This window comes from Primulina tabacum, chromosome 7 (genome assembly GCF_025594145.1).
Source record: "Primulina tabacum isolate GXHZ01 chromosome 7, ASM2559414v2, whole genome shotgun sequence".
NCBI lineage: Eukaryota > Viridiplantae > Streptophyta > Magnoliopsida > Lamiales > Gesneriaceae > Primulina > Primulina tabacum.
In genome coordinates, this window is record NC_134556.1 from 33,622,786 (window position 1) to 33,646,880 (window position 24,095).

At 34.7% G+C, this 24,095-nt stretch overlaps 3 protein-coding genes across 5 annotated transcripts; 1 reads left to right on the forward strand and 2 right to left on the reverse strand.

Moving 5' to 3' along the window:
• The first annotated feature begins 453 nt into the window (after positions 1-453).
• LOC142551351 (pleiotropic drug resistance protein 3-like) lies at positions 454-10,027 on the forward strand. 2 transcript variants are annotated; one of them, XM_075660547.1, is made up of 22 exons: positions 454-947; positions 1,085-1,208; positions 1,344-1,426; positions 1,666-1,750; positions 2,626-2,791; positions 2,904-2,980; positions 3,066-3,119; positions 3,216-3,608; positions 3,684-3,965; positions 4,053-4,366; positions 4,465-4,625; positions 4,696-4,799; positions 4,878-5,031; positions 5,101-5,387; positions 5,518-5,850; positions 6,649-6,939; positions 7,107-7,190; positions 7,538-7,671; positions 7,777-8,004; positions 8,448-8,619; positions 8,701-8,955; positions 9,650-10,027. In XM_075660547.1, exons 1-22 carry the CDS (start codon positions 637-639, stop codon positions 9,914-9,916), a joined length of 4,359 nt encoding a protein of 1,452 aa, XP_075516662.1. In that variant the 5' UTR covers positions 454-636; the 3' UTR covers positions 9,917-10,027. The 2 variants fall into 2 exon arrangements, with proteins under 2 accessions (XP_075516662.1, XP_075516663.1); XM_075660548.1 differs by having other exon boundaries at positions 455-947; positions 2,632-2,791.
• A 1,082-nt stretch (positions 10,028-11,109) lies between these two features.
• On the reverse strand, positions 11,110-14,383 carry LOC142551352 (putative receptor-like protein kinase At5g18500). The gene is made up of 8 exons (XM_075660549.1): positions 13,972-14,383; positions 12,946-13,593; positions 12,743-12,847; positions 12,392-12,514; positions 12,138-12,308; positions 11,861-11,990; positions 11,335-11,547; positions 11,110-11,204 (listed from the first exon to the last, which is right to left on the reverse strand). Exons 2-8 carry the CDS (start codon positions 13,572-13,574, stop codon positions 11,139-11,141), a joined length of 1,437 nt encoding a protein of 478 aa, XP_075516664.1. The 5' UTR covers positions 13,575-13,593; positions 13,972-14,383; the 3' UTR covers positions 11,110-11,138.
• A 3,724-nt stretch (positions 14,384-18,107) lies between these two features.
• Positions 18,108-22,536, reverse strand: LOC142551353 (protein TRIGALACTOSYLDIACYLGLYCEROL 4, chloroplastic). 2 transcript variants are annotated; one of them, XM_075660551.1, is made up of 6 exons: positions 22,202-22,337; positions 21,642-21,727; positions 20,627-20,873; positions 19,929-20,283; positions 18,516-18,838; positions 18,108-18,427 (listed from the first exon to the last, which is right to left on the reverse strand). In XM_075660551.1, exons 2-6 carry the CDS (start codon positions 21,704-21,706, stop codon positions 18,230-18,232), a joined length of 1,188 nt encoding a protein of 395 aa, XP_075516666.1. In that variant the 5' UTR covers positions 21,707-21,727; positions 22,202-22,337; the 3' UTR covers positions 18,108-18,229. The 2 variants fall into 2 exon arrangements, with proteins under 2 accessions (XP_075516666.1, XP_075516665.1); XM_075660550.1 differs by lacking the exon at positions 21,642-21,727 and having other exon boundaries at positions 18,111-18,427; positions 22,202-22,536.
• Positions 22,537-24,095: the final 1,559 nt, after the last annotated feature.

Here is a 24,095-nt window from a genome sequence, read left to right on the forward strand (position 1 = left end):
TTTTTTCCTTTGATTTGATTTATGAACTATATATTTATTTTTTCAATGTCATTTTGTTTGATTTATCTTTTTTCCATTAAATAATAGATTTTAATATATTAAAAGAAAATGAAGTTTACGCTATTGTTCAAAATTTCATAGTTTCTAATTTTTGAATAGATATTCTATGAGAAGATCTCATAAATTTATACTATTTAGACGGATAGAATATATGAGTTTGTTCAGGGAAATTAAAATGTTTAATATAGAGGTCAAAAATTAATTTAATATTTCAAAGTATTATACAGTGCTAATAAAATATTCCTGGAGGTAATTAAAATATGATTTAAGGGCAATGATGAACTTATGTAAAAAGAAAAGAACATGATATGGAGGGGGGGGAAAAGTGAAAATGACTAAAATATAAGAAGAATTATGTTCAATGGAATTCCACCGTAAAGAAATCAGCTGAGCATGAATATTCTGGTACAAATTGAAAACAAAGCATTAAAAAACTTTCAAATAAACATAATTATAATCAGATGTGACTGACTTCTTTTTCGAAAGTAGACCAGAAAATATTCATAAATGCATGACTGGGGTCTAGGCATCTCATTTTGAACACCATTGTTATTGTTGTTTTCACAATTATAGGACATGGAATCATTCAGAAGGGACAGTAGTGATGCACCTTTTCAACCTCTTGATCCATCTAGGAAGGAGGATGAAGAATTCGAATTACAGTGGGCTGCCATCGAGAGATTACCCACGTTCCAACGACTCAGGACATCAGTGTTTGATATTAGTCAAGAAACTACAAAAACTGATGCTGAGATTGAAAGGAAAAGAATTGTCAATGTTGCTAAGCTTGGAGCACTTGAACGACGCCTTTTTGTGCAGAAGCTAATAAAGAATGTCGAGAAAGACAATCTGAGGCTGCTTAAAAGAATAAGAGAACGAATAGACAGGTATCATCTTAATGTGATGCTTTACCAACTATCATCTACTCTTGGAAATAGAAATTTTTAAGACTTTTTCGACCACAAATACTTAACCGAATGGGATCTATCATATTGTGGGGCTAACATCAAATCTTGCTACATAGAGTTGATGTAAAATTACCTGCAATCGAGGTGAGGTTCAGACATCTTTCTGTGGAAGCCGAGTGTCGAGTAGTTGATGGAAAGCCACTGCCAACACTCTGGAATTCTCTTGCAAGCATGCTTCCGGTAAGTACTTTTGACAGCCCTGAGAAAAGAAACGCCACATAAGGAAAACATATGCTTTTTTCAAGTCTATATATCTCAGATCTAGCCAGGGACTTGTTCAACTTAAGTTTTGCTATGTTTTCATCGTTTAAATAGGTTTGGAAGGCTTTCGGGTGCCAGTCTCAGGATGCCAGGATAAGCATCTTGAAAGGCATCAGTGGCATCATCAAGCCATCAAGGTAAGGAGTACTCAAGTATATATATTTCAACTGTTACCTTGGACAAGATGATAAAATAACAGGTTTCAAGGACATATTGATGATTAGTCGTTTATAAGAGCTGGACAATTGAAAGAACAGTGGCTGTCCCTGCTATAAGTTATTTTTGCAGAACAAATCCAGTGAAACTAATGCTCACTGTGAAACAAGAACTAAGAAGTGATACATGTTTCATAATCAATCAAATATGATATTTGCAGGCTTACTCTCATTCTTGGTCCCCCGGGCTGCGGAAAAACTACACTGCTGAAGGCTCTTGCTGGAAAGTTGCAAGATCCTCTCAAGGTTGGGTTAAAGAGTCTTGTATCTCAATCGAAAATACGAAACATGGAGTTCAATACTAGGTTTATGCCAACTTATGGATCTCAGTGAAGTCATATTTCAATTGACTGAGTGAGTGATGCCAGCAGTGTGCTTGTGATATTTTCTCGTCAAAACATCTCACCGTATATGTGTATCACTCAGCTTTTGCAAGGATTTAGTAAACCATACCTCTAATATAAAAGATATATGAATAGTTGAACCAAGGCCTCCACCCTTTATTCTTTCGGATAAAACCTACCCCATGATTCATATTCTCGCAAGGTCCTCTAGCCATTATCACTCGTTCGAGTGCGGTGTAAATTGCCAAACACATCTTCTAAGCTCATAGAGCTTATTTTTTCTAAAGAATCTGGCAGCTTCTCCGTTCTTTTCCTCCTGTCATAGAGCTTGTAGCCATCCACCTTTTAAAAATCTACTCAATTTCCAAACTCTGCATCAGGAAACAGATAAGGCAAACCACTCACAAAGTTTTAAAGAAATCATTTTCATTTTTTTTTCTTGAAAAGAATAAGAGAAAATTAGAATTCAAAGACTGCATGTGACTTATGAGCCTGTCTAACTATACCTCATATAACAAGAAAAACCTAAAATCAGAATCATTAATGGTCTACAATAAGTGTAATTACTTCTGGGGATTAAAAGGATTATGGTGCTAGTGTTAAACTATGAATTATAAAATGGGGGGAGTGTTAAAAAATGTGGCAAGCCAAGAAGTTGCTGCGCAGACATATTTTTTGTCAATTTATCAAAGAATCAACAATAACACGTGATCATTGATGATTCATTCACTCAAAGCAACTTTAACTAACATTGTTTATGGTATCCCAATTTGCAAGTTACAGGTTACAGGAGAAGTTTCATACAACGGTTATGAACTCCGTGAATTTGTTCCGGAAAAAACATCGGCTTACATAAGCCAATATGACATCCATGTGCCGGAGATGACGGTGAAGGAAACAATTGATTTTTCTGCGCGTTGTCAAGGGGTTGGAAGTAGAGGAGGTCCTGGAACTTGACCATCCACCAACCTCTTCTTTTGCTGCTTCTTTCTTTTTTCCCCTTTCAGATTAATAAGTCCATTGAACCACATGGGCTGACTTATTCTACCCTGTAGATATCATGCAAGAATTGAGCAAAAGAGAGAAAGCAGCAGGCATTATACCTGATCCAGATATCGACACCTACATGAAGGTAATAGTGTGTGCTATTAGGTGTTTTATATGTTAGTATAGATTTCAATGGATTTAATATACGACAAAAGTTAATGCTTTAACAGGCAATTTCAATCGAGGGTCAAACAAGCAATCTTCAGACAGATTATGTGCTGAAGGTTAGTTCTCGTTCGAGGAAAATTAGCTTAATGTTTAGAAATGCAAAGAATACATCACATATCACAGATGACATATATTATTTTTTGATTTGACAGATCCTTGGAATGGATATGTGCTCTGATGTTATTGCTGGGGATGCAATTCAAAGAGGAATTTCAGGTGGACAGAAGAAAAGATTGACTACAGGAGAAATAATTGTTGGTCCAATTAAAGCATTATTTATGGACGAAATATCCACAGGCCTAGACAGTTCCACAACATTTCAGATAGTGACCTGTCTTCAGCAACTTGCTCACTTGACTGATGCAACCATTTTAATTGTGTTGCTTCAACCAGATCCGGAAACATTTGAACTCTTCGATGATGTTTTATTAATGGCAGAAGGCAGACTTATCTATCAAGGGCCTCGCAGTGAGGTCCTTCAGTTTTTCGAGAATTGTGGATTCAAATGTCCAGATCGGAAGAGCGCAGCAGACTTCCTTCAGGAGGTGCACGACATATTTTTTAACACTGTTTACAATTTGTGAAGTGGTTTAACGAATGTGTAATATGATAATTTTCAGGTAATATCAAGAAAAGATCAATCTAGGTACTGGTGTAGATCATATGATACTTATAGTAACATCTCAGTGAATCAGTTCTGTGAGCTGTTTGAAACCAGCTACCATGGAGAACGATTAAACCAGGAGCTCTCTAAGCAATACGACAAATCCCAATCCCATGAAAATGCTTTATCGTTCAGCACTTGTACCATCAGCAAATGGGAATTGTTCAAAGCTTGCATGGCCAGAGAAGTGCTTCTCATGAAGCGGAATATCCCTTTATACGTGTTTAAAACAGTACAGGTAACTTCGATGTAACAAAGACCATACCCATTAATTTAACCGCGAGAACTTTCAATCTAAAACAGATAATTTCCTCACATCTTCCAGCTGATCATCATTGCCTTCATAACAATGACAATATTCATGAGTACTCGAATGATTATCGACTTGAAACATGCAAACTACGTGATGGGTTCTCTGTTCTATACACTCATCAGGCTTATGACAAATGGAGTTGCAGAACTAGCATTGACGGTTTCAAGGCTCCCAGTGTTCTACAAACAAAAGGCATTTTGTCTGTATCCAGTATGGGCGTATTCAATCCCAGCTTCTGTTCTCAAGATTCCACTTTCACTTCTTGACTCCATTATATGGACATCAATGACATACTATGTGATTGGATATTCTCCTGAAGTCGAGAGGTAAGTCAACTGTAAGCTCTAACATGTACTAGATCCGTTACTTAAATTGTTGATTTCTCTTATCTATGTGTTCCACACATTACTTTCCATCCCTCTAGGTTCTTCTGCCAAATTCTCCTACTATTTTTGGTACATGGAACGTCAACATCTCTCTGTAGACTCATAGCATCAATCTTCAGAAGTATGGTTGTTGCAACGACTTTCGGTTTATTAACATTAGTGGTTATGTTCTTGTTCGGAGGTTTCATTATTCAACGATGTAAGTTATCTCCATCGCACGCTACAACAAATTTAAGTTATATTCCTAAAGAAGATTCTGTTTTATGCAGCCTCTCTACCACCATGGTTGAGATGGGGATTCTGGGTATCTCCAATGACATATGGGGAAATAGGGATTTCACTAAATGAATTCCTTGCTCCACGCTGGCAAAAGGTTAACAAAAAAAAAAGCATCAAGGCTATAATCCATGAAACAAACTTGAAGTTTTAATAAACCAATTTCTTTCTGCAGGTCAGCCTGGGAAACACAACTTTAGGACAGACTATCTTAGCTGGGCATGGGATGGATTTCGGTGGATATTTTTATTGGATATCAATAGGGGTATTATTTGGATTCATGATAATGTTTGACATTGGTTTTGTATTAGCCTTGACTTACCTAAAAGGTATGTTCCTCTCACAAGTATATATCAATAAATCCTCAGATATTTACTGATGAACACAGAAAAATTCAGCTCCAGGGGCAGTTCAAGCCATTATTTCTAAAGACAAGTTACTACATCTTAAAGCAAGAGAAAATCACAAGTCATTCTTGGAAAATGATTCAACTGAAGCCTCTTATCCTTCAGATTCCTCCAAAATCCAAGGGTTAGTTAATCATAAAACAAACATAAACAAAATGGACATCTCTGTCCAAGAAATGGCAGATCAAGTGTCTACCATCAAAGGAAACATGATCCTACCATTCCAGCCACTGACCATGGTATTTCAAGGAGTGCAATATTTTGTTGATACACCCAAGGTAACATCTGTAACTTTCAAAATCTCGCATTCTTATGTTTAATGATTTTTTTATTTCCTTGTACGAAATACCACCCGCTTTGCAAATCCAGGACAGTATTTTAGTACATAACCAACTTGCATATGCACAGGAAATGAGAGAAAATGGTTTCGACCATAGAAAACTTCAACTGCTTCATGATATGACTGGTGCATTCAGGCCTGGAATCCTAACAGCACTAATGGGAGTCAGCGGTGCTGGGAAAACAACTCTCATGGATGTTCTTTCTGGAAGAAAAAATGGTGGAACTGTGGAAGGAGATATAAGAATTGCAGGATATCCTAAAGTTCAGAAAACATTTGCTAGAATATCGGGTTACTGTGAGCAGTATGACATACATTCCCCACAAATTACAGTCGAAGAATCTGTGATGTACTCAGCTTGGTTGAGATTACCAACACAGATTGATCCAGAAAGCAAACATGTATGATAATTCTATTTATTATTATTTTTATTAAAGATAAATTTTGATATGATAGAATTTTAAACTAAAAAATAACAAATAGTTCTGCATGGATCCACTAGACTCCACTTCCTAACTGATAAATAAGGTCTAAGCCCAATTAATAACCATAGATTAGTATAAAACTAGAAATAAATATATTAGATACATAACTGGCAGGGTGATTGTTCAGCCACTGTACACATTCTTGTCACTCCAATGTTATGCATACAAACAATGATTCTCACGACTAAACCTACCAAAGAAACGAAGAGTTTGTTTTAACAGTCGTAGTAGCTCAATGTTTCCAGTCATCAATTACAGGATACAGTGTGCAGATTCACATCATCCAATAGTCAATTTGTTTAGGAACTCTACGTTTTTCTCGTGTAGAAATATTTTTAGTATCAAATGTTAATACCGATAAGGTTTCAGCTGTAAACATTTGAGGCAGTACTAACAATTTAATGTGATGCGTGAACAAAAAAATCGACTCACAACTCATAAAATCTGCTTTCCAAACTAACCTCTGCTTGCACATTTGATTACTAATACAAGGGTACTGCAGTTTTGAAACCAATCTGAAGTACATGCATCTATGATTATTCACAAGATAGTTCAGGATTTCATCCACGAAGCAATCAGCTTTAGTTTAGGTAAAAGAGTGATAGTCATAATGAAGGAAAATTTCCTCACATATGGCAAGATTTTAACTGAATATGACAGACCTGAGAATATGAGCACATGAAATCTTGAAGCTTCGATGTGTACATGATGCAGGAATTTGTTAAGGAAGTCATTAGCATGATTGAGCTTGATGAAATCAAAGATTTCATTGTTGGCATTCCTGGACAAAATGGGCTTTCTACTGAGCAGCGGAAGAGGCTAACCATTGCAGTGGAGCTTGTTTCCAATCCATCAATCATTTTCATGGATGAGCCGACATCGGGTTTAGATGCCAGAGCAGCAGCTATTGTCATGCGCACAGTGAAAAAAATAGTTGCCACAGGAAGAACCACGGTTTGTACAATTCACCAACCAAGCATCGATGTTTTTGAAGTATTTGATGAGGTACACATACGTCAGTTTCATTTGAATGAAAGTTGTTCATTTGGTCAGATATGGGCAGTGGAAACTGTTCTTACTATGTCTGATAAAGATATTATAAATACTAATCCACTTACGAAGAAGACATGGCAAATTCAAGAAGGAAACTATCCTGTGTTTAATCTTTGCAGTTGATTCTAATGAAAAGGGGAGGGAAAATCATCTATTCCGGAGAGTTGGGTTACCATTCCCATAAACTTATAGAATATTTTGAGGTATGAAAGTTGCAAACACTCTGAATTTTTTATGCAGCTGCAATTTACTTCAAGGACGATAGAGCATTTTCCTTCGGGTCTCCTGGAAATTAAGTGTGTTCAGACTTAAAGATGAACTTAGTCTCTAGCAGTCAGCCAGAATAGCATTTGAGTTAGATAAATCACACAAAATATTTCTCCAAATATAAGAAGACGAGACTAAGTCTCCTGATAAAATTCTATGGGGGAAAAAGATTATCAAATCATCTCATATGCAAGCCCTTTTTGCTATTTGAAAATCATTGTATCTTTAAGCTTCTCATTTTTTCTGGTGCATAATGATTCCATATGTTTGGCCTCTATACCAGAGAATTCCGCAGTTACAAAAGATAAGAAACAATTATAATCCTGCAACATGGATGTTAGAGGTTACTTCTACATCAGTAGAAGAAGAGCTTGGATTAGACTTTGCTAAAATTTACAAGGAGTCAACACTTTATCAGTAAGTTGATAAATGTATTCGAGGGAAGTATGTGATTGCTGCATTATTCATATCCCTGCTAACTGTAGTCTTTCCCTTATAATGGGCCTTCATACATTGCCACAGGGAAACAATGAATACTGTAAGGCAGCTGAGTGAACCACAAACAGGTTCAAAAGACTTGCATTTTCCAACTCAATATCCACAGAACGGTTGGGAACAGTTCAAGGCTTGCCTATGGAAACAGTGTCTGTCGTATTGGAGAAGCCCAGAATACAACTTGGCGCGCTTCCTTTTCATGATTGTTGCCGCATTATTCTTTGGAGCAATATTTTGGCAGAAGGGGCAAGACATGTAAGTTCTTTTATTTTATGTGATTTTGCATGAACACGGATCATCATTCTATCTCTTTCATTTTATTGCCAATTTTCATTTCAACTGATTAGTCCTAAGTACTAATGCCAAGCCAGCAAGCCCTGTACTAAGGGATCGCGACATGGCCATGTTCCCAAACCAAAAGGAACTCGAGCACACTTTAGTCTCGATAATTAGATTATTAAAACTTATAAAATTCTCCATCGACTAAAAATCTTCACGGTGTAGTTATCATCAAAACTTACTCTCGCCTCATGATTGATGATCACTTTTCTTAATATTTTGAAATATGAATAATCATTCGGAGACTTGTATGATTGAATTGAATTGTTATGAACATACGATACTTTACTGTACATAAAGTTCAATTTACTAATGAGAAAATGACCCTCTCCATGATATTTTTGCATTTCTTTTTCAAGAAACAACGAGCAAGATTTCCTTAACATTCTTGGATCAATGTATCTGGCGGTCATCTTCTTGGGCATAAATAACTGTTCATTAGTGCTCCCATATGTTGCAACCGAACGAACAGTTTTTTATCGAGAGAGATTTGCTGGGATGTACTCATCAATGGCCTACTCACTAGCACAGGTCAGATGCCATCACATTAAACTTTACTTTCACAATAGTGAACTGTAGTTTTTTAAAATCAATCGTACCTTGATGTTGCAGGTAACAATAGAATTACCATATGTATTTATGCTAGCAGCTCTCTATGTGACCATCATATATCCATCGGTTGGATATTATGCATCAGTCAGCAAGGTGCTCTGGTGTTTCTACACTACATTCTGCACGTTTCTGTACTTTATTTACCTTGGGATGCTTATAATTTCACTAACGCCAAGTCTCCAAGTAGCTTCCGTGATGGCAACAGCGGTCTACACTATATGGAGTCTTTTCTCAGGTTTTCTACTGCCAGGACCGGTAAGGATTTTTATCTTTTCATGGAATAGTTGAATGTATAAATTGGCTAGAGCCCCATAGAACTTGTATAGTCCTCAGGAAACAGGAAATCAAAGACCAATACTTGGGAAATTCTTCGGAAATTTTGATTTCTTGATCCTACCAAACATTTCAAATTTCACCGCCCTTTTGGCTTCAGTCTGTAATTCAAATGTGAAGTGTGAAGAACAAAGAATTCCAAGACAAATATAGCCTCCAAACTTGTATTTTCATTTCATTTTACTTGCTATGGAGGATAGAGTAAATAAGTAAAGAAGAAGATGCCAACTATCCAGACATCCCTGCTATCCCACAATCACGAGTTTAGCCTTATGCAGAACTTCCCAGTTCCCATTAATTTGTTAATCAATCAAGGGAAGGTTAGATGTGCTTTCTTATGGCAAGTAAAAGATTTTCACAGTTTCTAACAAGGAGCCAATGCAACTATGTGGAATTAGGCTTCCTCCCATTCCAACCTAATAATCTACGACATGCCTAAATCAAATCAAATAGTAACACCAAATTTAACTCAATCCACTGCATTTTACGATATAGAGTAACCATCAAAGGTGATAAAGCTAAACAACATTCAATGTAGCCAATCTAACTTTAGCTTACTTTCACCCATATTATGCATATTTCTTGTTCATTTAGCAGTGCTTTACACAAAATGCAGGAAATTCCCATATGGTGGAGTTGGTGCTATTGGATCTCTCCGTCGTCATGGTCCCTGAATGGTCTGCTGACATCACAATATGGAGACTTGGATGTAGACATAGTAATGTTCGGAGAAGTCAAATCTGCAAAAACCTTTCTGAAAGAATACTTCGGGTTTCGACATGATCGTTTATGGATAGTAGCAGTTGCACTGCTCGGTTTTCCTGCTCTTTTCGCCTCGCTGTTCGCATTTTTCATGGGGAGACTGAACTTCCAGAGGAGGTAAAGAAACGATGAAAGAAAGAGTGGCCCCTGTTATTATATATAGGTAAAAAGTAAAAAGAATACAAATTCAGATACGAAAAATCAAGAATTTGTAAAATAATCTTTAAACGTGGAGAAATTTTTTTTGCAAATGTTAAAGTACAAATTCAGGAATTTGTGATTTTTCTTATTTTTTTTTATTTTTTTTATTTTTATTTTTTGCAAAATAATTTTTAAACACACAGAAAGTGGAGACAAAACAAATGTTAAAAACTAACGGTTTCAAATTTATGGTAAAGCAAAAGTCATTTTTAAAAATATTTCCATATAAATCCTATGTAAAACACAAATTTTAGCTCAAATGAATAATCAAAATCCAATTATTATTTATTATTGTTATTTGACATTAAATCCACTATTTAAAATTTTTATTGATAGTTGGAGTATGCAATCAAGAATTCGTTACTTAAATTTCTTGAATTTGTGCTTTTAAATTTTTTAAAACATATTATTTTATTTATTAAAAGATATATTTGTTTAGTTTTCAAAAAAAAAATATGCACGTGTATCGATTCACTATTTTGAAATAGGCAAAAACTTGTGTGAGACGGTCTCATAGGTAGTATCTTGTGAGACGGATCTCTTATTTGGGTCATCCATGAAAAAGTATTATTTTTTATGCTAAGAGTATTACTTTTTATTGTGAATATTGATAAGGTTGACTCGTCTCACAGATAATGATTCGTGAGACCGTCTCATAAGAAACCTACTCTTTGAAATAATGTATCTTACAAATTATTGAATTTGACTTATTTTTAGTATGTGATATCAAATCTTATTTTACAAAAACAAAAGATGTGTTCGAATTCTAAAAGAAAATTAATAATAATAATAATACGAACCTCGGTTTTAATTTTTATTCAATACGAAGTCCTTTTAAAATGGAACTGCACGAATTCCAATTACAAAGCCCCTTAAAAATCCATATTCACAGGCTCAAAGGCAAGGAAAAACACTGTGATGCCGGCTAATCCGACCATTGAGGAAGGAATCCTTCGTGACATCGGTATCTTCAAATTTTAATAAATCGCTTACGTATGTATCCTTCTTTTTTCTGAGGAAAAAAAAACACCCTCTAGCTAGTTTATTTATATCTTGAATTCACTTGGCACTTCATGGTTTTCCAGCCATGTACTAATGTACCGTGTACCCGACCTGAACTTGGAGTTGTCTCGAGTGTCGTGTCAGAATCTGTGTATTTGCTCTCCTTCCGAGGATGGTCTGAAGGATTCCTTCAACTTCTTACGACCCTGAAGTAGAAACATGATGAAAAAAGGTTGCAAATGAAACAACTACTTCTGAAAGACGGATTCTGGTGATTTTCTTGTTTTATATCAAAGAAAAAGGGAGGAAAGAATATTTTGTTGAAACTAAGCAAACCTCTCTTGGTACAGGGTATTCCTCTGACTCGAGCATGCGGACAACTTGACTCATTGGAGGTCTTTGTTCGACATTGGGATCGACACACCTCAAGGCAGTCAAAAGGGCTCGTTTAAAGGCAGATTTAGATGGCCTATTGTTTATATTTGGATCAAGCACCTCCTCAGAACGCTTCGCCCCAACCATCATCTTTATCCAGTCCACCAGATTTTTCTGGTTTGCGAGAAAATCAACAGTGTATTTTACAGAGTGATTATGAAAAGAGAACGAGTTCAATTACGTATCGTATCTACTTGTAGATGCAACTAGTCTAAGTCTTGAGAGTTGGGATGCCAGTGAAAAAATAACATGAAAATATTTACAATATCAGTTGGCATCAGGCACTGGTTCTAGGATGAATGGGACTGACCATGCATGAATTAAGCGAAAGGATAGTTGAATTTCTGTACTATTCTCTTCCACATTCGATACCGGAATCGGTGCTCTGCATAAATTCAAAGATGAATATTTACAAACTAAATTATACCTCGGGCAAAGGTCGACTGTCATCTACTGGTTCCCTTCCAGTTACTGCTTCCAAGAGCAAAACCCCGAAGCTATAAACATCACTCTTTTCATTTAGGAAGCCGCTGCTAGCATATTCTGGGGCTACGTATCTATATAAGAGAGGCAAATACGGGAGGAGAAGGGGAAACATGAGATTTTTAAGATTACAAAACCAATATCCCCATCTTCTTTAGAAGAGAGAAAAATTTACAGAAAAGTCTAGATCGAGACTTAGTAGATCCTGGATCAGAACTCACCCAAAAGTTCCCATAACTCTAGTGATAATATGAGTTTCTCCAGCACCAAGCAACTTGGCAAGGCCAAAATCAGATATTTTTGCATTAAAGTCGTCATCTATCAATATATTACTCGACTTAATGTCTCGATGAACCACTTTAGGATCAATCGCTTCGTGTAGGTAAGCTATTCTGCAACAGTCAACTCAGTTTACATTAATAAACAGATGACTTCAGACACCCAACTATGGCAACATAAGGATATGTAAACTCACGCCTTGGCAGTGCCGAGTAGAATTTTCATTCGTCCCTCCCAAGTAAGGTATCCATGCTGGGACATTGCTCCATGGAGCCATTGCTCTAGATTGCCATTGTTTACATACTCGTACACCAATAACCTATAGGTGTAACAAGATAGGAAACAAAGGTAAATAAATACATACTATTGGCCGTTATGACTTGTACAAGTTCAGAAATCTGCCATAATTGCTCAAGTTCTCATTTATTTTAAAGATAAAATACACAAAAATATAAACTTCCTTTTATCTGCAACATGCCCAATAATACTCTACAGGTTTTGATTTGCTTTCTTGAAAGGAAAGATAGGAAGTGTGAAAGAATAATACCTATGAGTACCTTCGATACAATAACCCAAAAGTCGAACCAAATTTTTATGTCGAACATGGCCAATAGCTTCTACTTCCACCCTAAATTCTTTCTCCGCTTGCCCTCTACAATTTAAACATCACATGGTCATCAACGCATAAAGAAAGCACGTAAGAGAAATTTTCTCTTACAAAGCTGAATGAAATCCATGAACCAGACTCACAAATTGTTGAGTAGCCTTTTCACTGCCACAAGAGTACCATTGGCCAGTTGGCCCCTGTAGACAACTCCGTATCCGCCCTCACCAATGACATTTTCATTCGAAAACTTATCGGTTGCTATTTCAAGATCCCTTAGCGTAAACCAGTGGCCCCAATCGAGCTGCGAGAGCTCAGGGAGGCCCGCTAGAGGGGATGGTATGGTAATAGGATGGGAAGAAGGCTGGTTTACTGCCAGAAAATCCCTCTTCTCCAAAGATTCAAATGTCATGTCATCCTTCCCCGTGAAAGTAAAGGAACCTGAAGTATTTTCCTTCCCATTGATTAAATGAGTCATAAGCTTATCAGAATTCTTTTCATAATTCTTTTCGCCATTGGAGAAGGAATCTCTTTCGGGATCAAAATGGTTAGTCGAAATCTGGTCCATTCTTATCTCTTTGATTTCCTTCGACACATTTGGAATCCGGCTAACTGGAAGTTTATTCCCTGTCCTAAATTTCTTACGCGCTACGAAACACCATAGCAGCAAAAGAACAAGCATAGCAAAGATGCAGAAGAAGATTCCCACTAAAGCCCACACCTTCAGATGAAGGATGTGAGTTTCCTTCGACAACCCGGAATTGAAGGACCCCATTTTCTTGACTTCCAGATGACTGCCACACAAAACAAAGATGATCAAGAAACAGAACAACCTTAAACAATAGGCGCCATTACTTCCAAGATTATCAGCTGTCAACAATATTAGAAAAACAAAATGATTCACTATTCCTTTCAAAAAGAGAGCAAAGGAAGAAAAAAGACCCTCTGTTGTTAAGAAGAATACACATGTGACATTAGATGCATACAACAAATCAAGGGAACAAAAACTTGCATCTTTTTTCGAGTATAAGATTGAACAACCACAACCAATTCGAACAGAGGAGAATAAAACAAACAATTATGAACTATCCTCACATGGCTCTCTGATCACATCATTTTCACCAAGAAAACATACAAAACAATGGAAAATACCATAAAGATTCGAACTTCACCTTTGATTTGATGGTATGGAGATATATTAAATATTTGCCTCCTCCCAGTATCCTATTTCATCGTTTTATCAAACTCAAAATCAGATAAATCTGAAATCTTTGTCCAATGCCCATAACCCAATGATCTCAAACAAACACGCTCATAAACTCTATGGGATGATCTCCTTGGCTTTCAATTTTTTTCTACTATGACATAATATAATTTCAAGTGGATATAAATATAGATATCATGGTTCCATAAGTGATAGTTTTAATGATGAAGGGTCTTGAAGAAGACGAAGAGATTAATTTATTGTATTTCTTGAAATGCCAGAGAAAAAAACTTGTTTTGAAGTTGAAGTAATATAGCAGAAACCACATGGAATTCTGGGAAATACAGAGAACGAGACGTTGGGTAATAAGAAGGCATGGGCTTTTCAGTGGTTGGTAAGACCTTATGCTCACCTCAGTTGTTGAAATAACAATAATAATAAAATTAATAATAATAATAATAATAACGATAATTTTTATTTAAAAAAAGTATGAAAATGGACAACTATGATTTTATATGATAGAAATGATCACAGCAATCAATATTTAATTATGTAACTAATAAGTGTTAGTAAAGAAAACTTTTTTTTATATATTAGAATTAGAATTTTATTTGTTGAAAATTGAAATGGTCTTAAATGACCAAAATAATTACAATTATTAATACTTTATAAAATTCATCAAACATACCAAACCATTTGAAAGTATTCATTAAAGATCAATTATTGGATTAATTTTGTAATACAAATTTTAAAAGATGTGCTACTCAAATATTGATCTATTGCATATTATTAACGTATAATCAGAATTGAAAGATAATGTTATGTTTAAGATGTATTCGAATCTTTCATGTTATGTCTAACATATGTTTGAGTCGGTGAAATATATGAGAGATTGATTAATGATCATGGGTTCAAATTCATAATCAATACTTTCTCGGACAAGGTTTGTTGTTGCACAGGGCTTGCAAGTACAGTGTACCTGACTAATGTGATTTACAGTTGGTGGTGGACCGAGGCAGAGCCTTGGCCCTCTCTTTCTTCTCTTATGATATTAGTTGGAGGAAGAAAGACCGTTGCGGGGAACACTCGAGAGAGGAAGCAGGATCATCCACATTCTGCTCTTGTGCTAGAATCGATATACGAATAAGCTCTTTGTCAAATAGGCTATTTTCACAGAGAAGAAGCAGGATCATTGGATACCTAAAGTTGGTTAGCCCGGAGATTTACGTTCTGTATACACTAAAAGGTAGCGACAACAGATTCTATAGGACCGAGTGTTTGCCGCTTTACCAAAAGCTATAGCTGGTGGTAATGATGCAACTCAAATATTTTAAACAGCACAGTAACTCAATCACCACGGTTTGATCGCTCTACCAAGCAGGGACAATTGTTGCACCCAACAGTCTTCCTCTTAATAATTGCACTTCTTGCAATCAATGAGAGTCGAACTCGTGACCTTGGTCCTGATACCAATTGTAGAACCGAGCGATTGCCGCTTTACCAAAAGCTATAACTGGTGGTAATGGTGCAACTCAAATCTTTTAAACGACACAGCAGCTCAAGCACTACGGTTCGATCGCTCTACCAAACATGGACAATTATTGCATCCAACAGATTCTCAATGTCAAAAAAATGTTATTAATATTTTGAAAAATAGATTTAATTTGATTTTATAGTAGCTACTTAAATAAATTATAACAAAAACATATCATTCAAATAATATTTGTATGAATATGAAAATGATTGTCAATAACCAATTGTTGATACTTTTATGATGAAATTTAATGCTTTTCTAAATATGGTTTGTTAATTAATCATGTTGTGTCTGCCTTGTTGACTGTTTTATTAACTCCTCAATTGAAATGAACTTTGATATAAAAAAATGGTGACTATATTTTATTATTTTTATTTATTAAATTTTTTTTATGAAATTGAAAATGCCCAGTTGATTATTAAATCAAATTTAAATTTAATAATTGTTAAAAGAATTTTTTTTGGATGTGAAAAAAAAATGAATAGACAAAAAAAATTTACCTTGTTTTAGAATTTGATTTATTCAAAAAGTTGTCGACTACATAAGATAAATATAAAAAATTGTAACTGCTAGAGTGAATCTTTTGTACATAAAATTTAAATATAGACAAATGTCAGAGATATACATTTTGCACAATAATAGGTATCTTGTGAGACGGTCTCACGAATCTTTATCTGTGAGACGGGTCAACTCTATCGATATTCACAATAAAAAGTAATACTCTTAGTATAAAAAGTAATAATTTTTCATGAATGACCCAAATAAGAGATATGTCTCACAAAATACGACCCGTGAGACCGTCTCACACAAATTTTTGCCTTTGCTACGCACAATCTTTCTATTATAAAAAATTATTATTTTCCTAAAAATTAGATATATACATTTTGCACAATCTTCAAATGCTAGCAGTAAGAATGTCTCACGTGACTTTAGAAATAATAAATATTTTCTATAATATGAATAAACCAATATAATATATTATGTTGAAGGATAAAATCTCCACAAATTAGTGATAATATATGGAACTATAATTTTTCAACTTACTCCTTTTACCTTATAAATTAGAGACCACCAGATTCTACAATATAAATATTTAATAACTTGTGATTCGTATGTCTCTCATTTATTTATTTATTCTTTTTATGATACTGACAAATTTAATATATATATATATATATATATATATATATATATAACATTTTTCATGCCGTCTGGGGCTATAGTATACAACATTTATTTGTATATTTTTGGTTCATTAGTGGATACGCCGGGCGACATATTTCGTCAAATTAGAACTTTTTAATAATTGCTCGATGATGATGGATTTTTTTTTTTTTATCCATATTACGTTTAGGGGAAAAAAATTATAATTTAAGTTTTCCATTACATTAGACAAGGAGTATGTTTTATATAAAGACGTTCTCACATATCTATATATGTGAGACGGATAAACTATGTCTATATTTAGACTGAACTGTAATATTTTTTATATAAAAAAAAATTCAATTTCATGGATTGGGTGTAGTAAAAAACTAGGACGAGTCGTGAAAATTGCTGCGAATCTTCAATATAGATGTGTTCTAATTATTGCTATTAATATATGTAATTTTTTATTAAATTAATAAGAAAGCAACAACCTAAGCTGCAATTATTAAAACTTTGACATTCGAACAGAAAAATATATAGTTTGACAACTAAGTGATTGGATAATACTTGTGTTTGTTACAAGGTATCCATCAGAATATGTCATTTGGCTCGTTGCCAACTGAAAAATAATATTGTATGCGCACACACAATTTTCTTTACGCTTTACAAGTTTTGATATAAAATATGGAACTATATGAAATGAAAACTGGAAATACATTATTATGAATTCACGATAAATCGATAATCGAACATGTGACAACGTTGGTCATAGTATCAACGACATAATCGTGTGCTGTAGTGTGCTTAACTTTTTGCCAAAAAATTTATTGATGGTAAATGTAACACAACTCAAATATTTTAAATCGCACAACATATCAATTTCACTCTAACGTCTCTGCTTCATAGATTATAATTGTTTTTTTTATGACGATAAAACTTACTATTGTCATATTTCGATGTGCAGTATGTAAAAGAAATTCAAAAGAATTGGAGGAAAGTGGGAAGGAGACATTCATATGATATGAACGCTTTAGGTAACGAACGCTAATAAAAGAAACATTTCAAAAACATAGGTTATCTTATTCACAAGGGCTTGTCGTACTCAATATAAACAAAGTGTAATAATTGTCTAATAATTGTTTTATTATTATTTTAAAATTTCTTTTAATAATGAACCAATAATATTAGATAAATTTGACCACATCAATAATGTTCAATGTCATCAGAATAATAAAACATTCATTTCGAAAAGAACAAATTTCAACTAATTATATGATTAAAACTTAAAATATATCAATTTATTAGATAATTTTCCTAAATTCCTCCGGTTAAAATTTTATTAATTTAATAAAAGTTTTTCTTAGGAAAATGACAAAACATCCCCCATTTATCCACATTGTCTAATAATGATGTCTTTTTTATTTCAATAAATTGAAGAAAAACAATTTAAAAGTTAATTTCTATCCAAATTATGTATTTAACTACAATTAAGTTCAAAAAGCTAACAATAAAGTTTTATGGCAAAAAAAATTAAATTTCTCTAAACTCAACTCTCAAAGAATCTTAGTTCTACCATGAACTCTTTTTGTTTCAGGGAATACCAAGCTACAGCCTTTGCTGAACCAAGTACTTGAAGGGCATATTCGATGGCAATTACAGGATCATTCACATTCAAAATCCAGTCTTTTTTCTTTGGGTCGAGCGCCACTCCTGCATCGACTCGGAAGCTGAAAGGTCCAGCAATCTGCACAAAAATCAAAACTAACTTCTGCCGCGGATTGGATTTTATGAAGTTCAGTGATGGAAAAGTTAACTCGAGATTAAATATGAACCTGCTGCTGAAAAGAGAAGCTGGCAGAGGGACACATTGCACGAACTGCTTCTGCATTTGGCACTTGAGAATTGTAGAGATCAAACGCCATGCAAGTGGCACCCTTTAGAAAGTTCAATCCAGAAGGAATATCCAGCCGGGCATAAAAGCAAGTAAGGTCTAGGAAAGGCTTCTGGAAATTTCCATGCTGAGCAGAGAGTGAGACTGACGCAAATAAATCCGCTAAAATCGCAGAGTTTACGCCTTTGGCTCGAAACCCAGAACACCCATTTTCTTCTTGGGCTCGAAGTGCATTATCACCGACAGATGCAGTGACAACAGCACCTAAAATGAAATGAACACATCAAAATCATAATTGTTGTGTGGTATTGGAGAAAAAAAATTACACAAATGGTTGACAGAGCCCATTCAGACGATAATGATATACTGATGGAAAACAAAATAATGCAGCGGTCAATTTGTTCAGCGCAAGCCGCAAGCCCTTAGCATAGTTATTAAATGCACTAGGTGCACATATATCTCAGTCTCTAAGGAGCACAGAGGATGGTGAGGCGCATGGCGGATCAAAGTAAGATGAGTTGATATATAAAATTCTACAATCTAGACACAGGATGAAAATTCTGCCAAATAGCATTCAATATTACTTAACCAACTAACTAACCACAAAATAGAAAGCTAATGTTAATTTGTGTATAATCAAATATGAATTACTTTTACATAGAATTTCAGCTACAACTCACAATGCACTATTTTTGAAAAACTGCTCCATTAAAAAAGCTTTGCCTGGCATCGTCATGGCCATTTTGTGTACTTTTTCACTATAGTAATGAACATACAGCAATGAAAAGGATGTACAAGTTTTTACTCTATACATACAATTGAGAGTGACTCAGAATCCTTGTTTTTGTTTATCTATCAAGGCATATTTGGAATAAGTCATTTGAAATAGACTATTCTAAGACCATAACTTCAAATTCATTTTATTGTTTGGATAACTTTGACATAAATATATTTCAAATTCATCTCTTATTATTTAAATTATATTACTGAAAACTATAATAGATTTTAAATGCACCCAATATTCACGTCATTTTAAAATCCCAGCTTCAAGTCATTTTCTCATCTCAAATACCTCCACAAAAACCAAACTAATCCAAGCATAACATCAAGGAAAATGGAATACATAGATAACATGTGAATCTTGGGAGCCCTTCGTAATCAATGCACATCAAGATTAGTCATGAACTTACTTCCAAGATTAGTCATAAACTTACTACTAAGATAAAAAAAATAATAATTTTGCTTCCCTAAGTAAAGATTAATATTTTCGGCATTTTCTCAACCAATAATTATGAACACAAGCAACAAATATCACTTACAATTAAACTTATTAGAGTCACATGGCTGTGTTTACCTAGAATCCCTGCTGCTGAAATATGAGGGGTGGACAGAAATATATCATACGGTTGCACCATTTTCATCTTTTGCGCTTCACTTCTCCAAATGTCGAAATTTTTCTTGAATGAAACTGCACATTTGGCACACAAACCTGAAAGTAAAGCAGCAGGTGCTCTTTGAGTAGGATGATCATCACACTGCTTGGGTGAACCTGTAGTGTGGTTGACACATAAATGGTAGCTTGTTCCACTGTCAGAAGCAACTGACGAAAGATCCATCGCCATTGTCAATGGAACATCCCAGTAATTACCATGCTGATCAACAAAAAGTGATGGCGACGCTGCTTCTACAATGAGATCGTGATGGAGAAACTGTAAAAGGAAAAATACTCATAGTTGTTAAGCTTAAAGTGACCAGCCCAAAAATCCCAGTTATAGAGCAGCAGGTGTGTGAGGGGTGATTACTATTCTAAAAACAAAAAACAAAAAAACAGTTAAGTTTATATCAGACATCCTATGATGTAATCGAATGTCGCGACATTTTTCTATCAGAGAACTAGAAAACAATGACAACATCAATGGCAGTAATTGAAACTCAGACAAGGAGTAAAGAAAAAAATGCATGCTGGCAAAGAAAGATTTAGCCATTGCAAGAATTTATACTATCAACATCAATTCTCCATAGATATCAGAGGTTACACAATTACAGCCTTGCCTTGTGATGAAGAACTGCCTTCTTTCTAGGAGCCTTGTCATCCGCACATGCCTCTAAGCTAAGTACCATCGTGTCCTGTGAGGTTAACGACCACTCTGAACAAAAATTTAGGGCATACAAAGTTTTGTTTGAAAGGTGTCTCCAAATACTCTGCAAAGATGAAGCATATGACTCTTGCCTGAACCCATTCTTTCGAAGCGAAGTCACAAATTTCTGTACATTGAACTGTCCAAGAATTGCCACTAACCTGCATGGCTTCGTATCAAAACGTGAATCAATCACAACTATATGTATTTATGTATGAATATATGTGTGTTTATAGAACTGACAAAGTCTATGCTCCCTGAATTAAACACGAGTTTAAGACATTGAATTACTGCCGAACGGTCTAGTTATTAGTAGATGATCTAATAGTTTTGCTATGTTGATGTGTTTCACAGTGGATAGCATAGTCTTAAGTGTCTAGAACCTGGTCACAAATAATTCACCAAGCACCTTTCAGGAGAAATATGGAGCAAAGTTTCCTAGTAGCTTTGAAAACTGTGTACACAAATTGTTAGTGAATTTTTAATACAATTATTACAATAATCGCAACAAAAATAAAATTATAAATCAAATAAAAAAATTAAAAAGTAATTAGATCAGCGGCGAAATATCACAACTGCCAGTACAGTAAAGTTAACTAGTATTAGAACTGCAGATAAAGTGCTCAACCGGAACAGTCAACAATGTGACGGTGGGATCAGTTCTTCCAATAATAGATAGGCAGTTGGAAGATTGAATTGTAGTTAAGCAGAAAAGATAATTCCTCTCGTCCGTGGGGAAGTATCAACAAGTGGAGGCAGAATCAACATATAACTAAATCCACTCTTTGCCAGAAAGATTTTGTATTTGGTTAAGCAGAAAATGAAACTTTGTTTGATATTACTTAACCTAGTTCAGAAGGAACCAAAAACCGGTTCGATTGAAATAAAACAGAATTTAATTTTATAAAACAAGTTAACAGCACTGAAACGTGTGAAACTCATAATTTCCTCGGAACAAATTTGCCACATTGTTGCTCTGAGATTTGGCGGGCATCCATTTCCGAGGATTTGACAGCTTAAAATCAACAACAATTAAACATGAATTGTAAATTCAGGCAAATAGATCGCATATCTCAATGTTATTAATAACAAAACCAAAAATTGAAGAGATGAGCAAAATAACAAATTAGGATAGAATTTAAAATGATATAGCTTAGAAAATTCAACTCTTTGACTGTCGAAATGGACTAAATATTCATCTGCTTAAAACCAAGATAACTATAGCCCACTAATTCCATATTCTTGAGAGCTTAAAGCCCACTCTCCCCACTCCAGCATTCATCATCTTCTCTTTTACCATGAATATGGGAAAGATGGAGGCATAAAGAGTTAAATGCACAAATTCCTTATTACATTCAAACTTGAAATCGAATGTTCTAAATCGGAATTGAGTTGTTACAGATTTCAATTGTTATGAAGGAAACAGGAAATTTTCTTGATTATTTAACTGAAGCGAAAGGCAACTGTGGAGAGAGGTTGGTAGCACTACCACGACTCGTTGGCGAAGGAGGGCAGAGGAAGAGAGAGGACGCGCTGAAAAGAGAAGCCACGGACGGAGTCAAGATTGGGAACGACGGGCATAGCCATGAAGCGCTGGAAGAAATCAACCTGCCGGGGGCGAGACAGCCTAGCCCCGCGGCTCAATCCCAACGGCAGCGGCTCGCCGGAGACTGGCCTCGCCACTCCTTCCACCGTCACCGGAGTCGATACGTCGACGTCCCAGGAGCCACCGTCCATGGCCCATCTAAGCTTCTTCATTGGATTAAAGATTTGTAGCTAAGGTTTGTCGGAACGCAATGGGCAACGAACACAGGGGAATAGAAGAGTTTTATTAGGGCATAAAAACAAATTAAAAATTTAAATAAAAAAAGGTTGAACTTATTGGAAAATAATATTTAAAATGTGTGTATTGAATATTTGAATGTTGAATATTTGAATGTTGAAAATAAGAGTTGTAAATATTGAAAATTAGTGTGTGATGATGTAGGTAATGATGTATTTTATTTTTGGATTATTTGTAAAGATTTCCTATAAATAGATCTCTCATTTGTGAAGAAAATCACAATTGAGTAGAGAGAAAAATATTATAAAGTGTGTAGTTTGGTAAATTTTGAGAGTTTGAGATTTTTACTTTTTACCATAAATTTTTACTTTTTCACAACACGTTATCAGCACGAAGCTCTAAAAGTCCAACATATTTTTCCAAGCTCCAAACAGAAGAAAAAGGTAACAAAAATAATTATATTTATTTTACTGTTATTTATTTATTGTGTATTTATTTAATATACAATATAATGTTATTATTAGAAATAATAAAAATAAATTTTTCATAAACTTGTTATAAATCCTGGGAGGATGTTAAGACGACATCCCACACTCCCGGTAAGGGATACGACAAGTATAAAAGCCGACATCCCACACTCTCGGTAAGAGATACGACAAGTATAAAAGCCTATAAGGTTTTTAAACAAAATAAATTATGACACTCATTATAATATTATGATATGATATACCTAATTATTTAAACATGTCTAATATTATATATATCATATTATTACCATAAAATTATACAAATACATACCTTTATTTTTTTTTGTACCCCAACGGTCATAAATGGTAAAAAACGGCTAGTTTTTGCCCTATAAATATGATCTCACAAACACATTCCATCACTCCAACTTTCTCTTCTTCTCTAAAAATTATTCATCATCAAATTTTTCGAAGAAAAAAGAAGATAGCTTTCTCAAGGATATTTTTAATTATTTTGGTTGTCATACTCACGAGTCTTGTATTTATCGGAGAATATCCTCCTCGTACGTTTTCTTTATTTTTACAAATACTTGTACTTGTTGTTTATCCGTTACTTTGTATTGCAATAATTATTAACTAATAAAATGCATCATAATTTTTTTTAGTACCACCATGTCAAATTTAACAAAGCTCGAATTTGTTGCGCTCGACATCACGGGAAAGAATTATATGCCATGGACTCTAGATGTAGAAATGCATCTTGAGTCATTGGGTCTAAGCGAGACCATTAAAGAAAATGGCATATGCACGTCACAAGAAAAGGCAAGAGCCATGATATTTTTGCGTCGACATCTCGACGATGGATTGAAATGTGAATATCTGACTGAAAAAAATCCCATGGCTTTGTGGAAGGGATTAAAAGAAAGATTCGAACATATAAGAGAAGTTATACTTCCGACCGCCCGGGATGAATGGAATACATTGAGATTCCAAGACTTTAAAAAAGTCAGTGATTACAATTCGGCGATGTATAGAATAATCTCGCAATTAAAATTTTGTGGACATGAGGTCACAGAATCTGAGATGCTTGAAAAAACATTTTTCACGTTTCATGCATCAAATATTACTCTACA

Coding starts and splice junctions, on each gene's coding strand:
- LOC142551353 (XM_075660550.1), bottom strand. CDS start 22,470: ATGAAGAAGCTTAGATGGGCCATGGACGGTGGCTCCTGGGACGTCGAC. Junction 20,874..22,201: donor TCCTTCGCCAACGAGTCGTG/GTAGTGCTACCA, acceptor GAAGCCATGCAG/GTTAGTGGCAATTCTTGGAC. Junction 18,839..19,928: donor TTCAGCAGCAGGGATTCTAG/GTAAACACAGCC, acceptor ATTTCATTTTAG/GTGCTGTTGTCACTGCATCT.
- LOC142551352 (XM_075660549.1), bottom strand. CDS start 13,574: ATGGGGTCCTTCAATTCCGGGTTGTCGAAGGAAACTCACATCCTTCAT. Junction 12,848..12,945: donor AAAAGGCTACTCAACAATTT/GTGAGTCTGGTT, acceptor TTTAAATTGTAG/AGGGCAAGCGGAGAAAGAAT. Junction 12,515..12,742: donor TGTATCGAAGGTACTCATAG/GTATTATTCTTT, acceptor TTACACCTATAG/GTTATTGGTGTACGAGTATG.
- LOC142551351 (XM_075660547.1), top strand. CDS start 637: ATGGAATCATTCAGAAGGGACAGTAGTGATGCACCTTTTCAACCTCTT. Junction 948..1,084: donor ATAAGAGAACGAATAGACAG/GTATCATCTTAA, acceptor CTTGCTACATAG/AGTTGATGTAAAATTACCTG. Junction 1,427..1,665: donor GGCATCATCAAGCCATCAAG/GTAAGGAGTACT, acceptor TGATATTTGCAG/GCTTACTCTCATTCTTGGTC.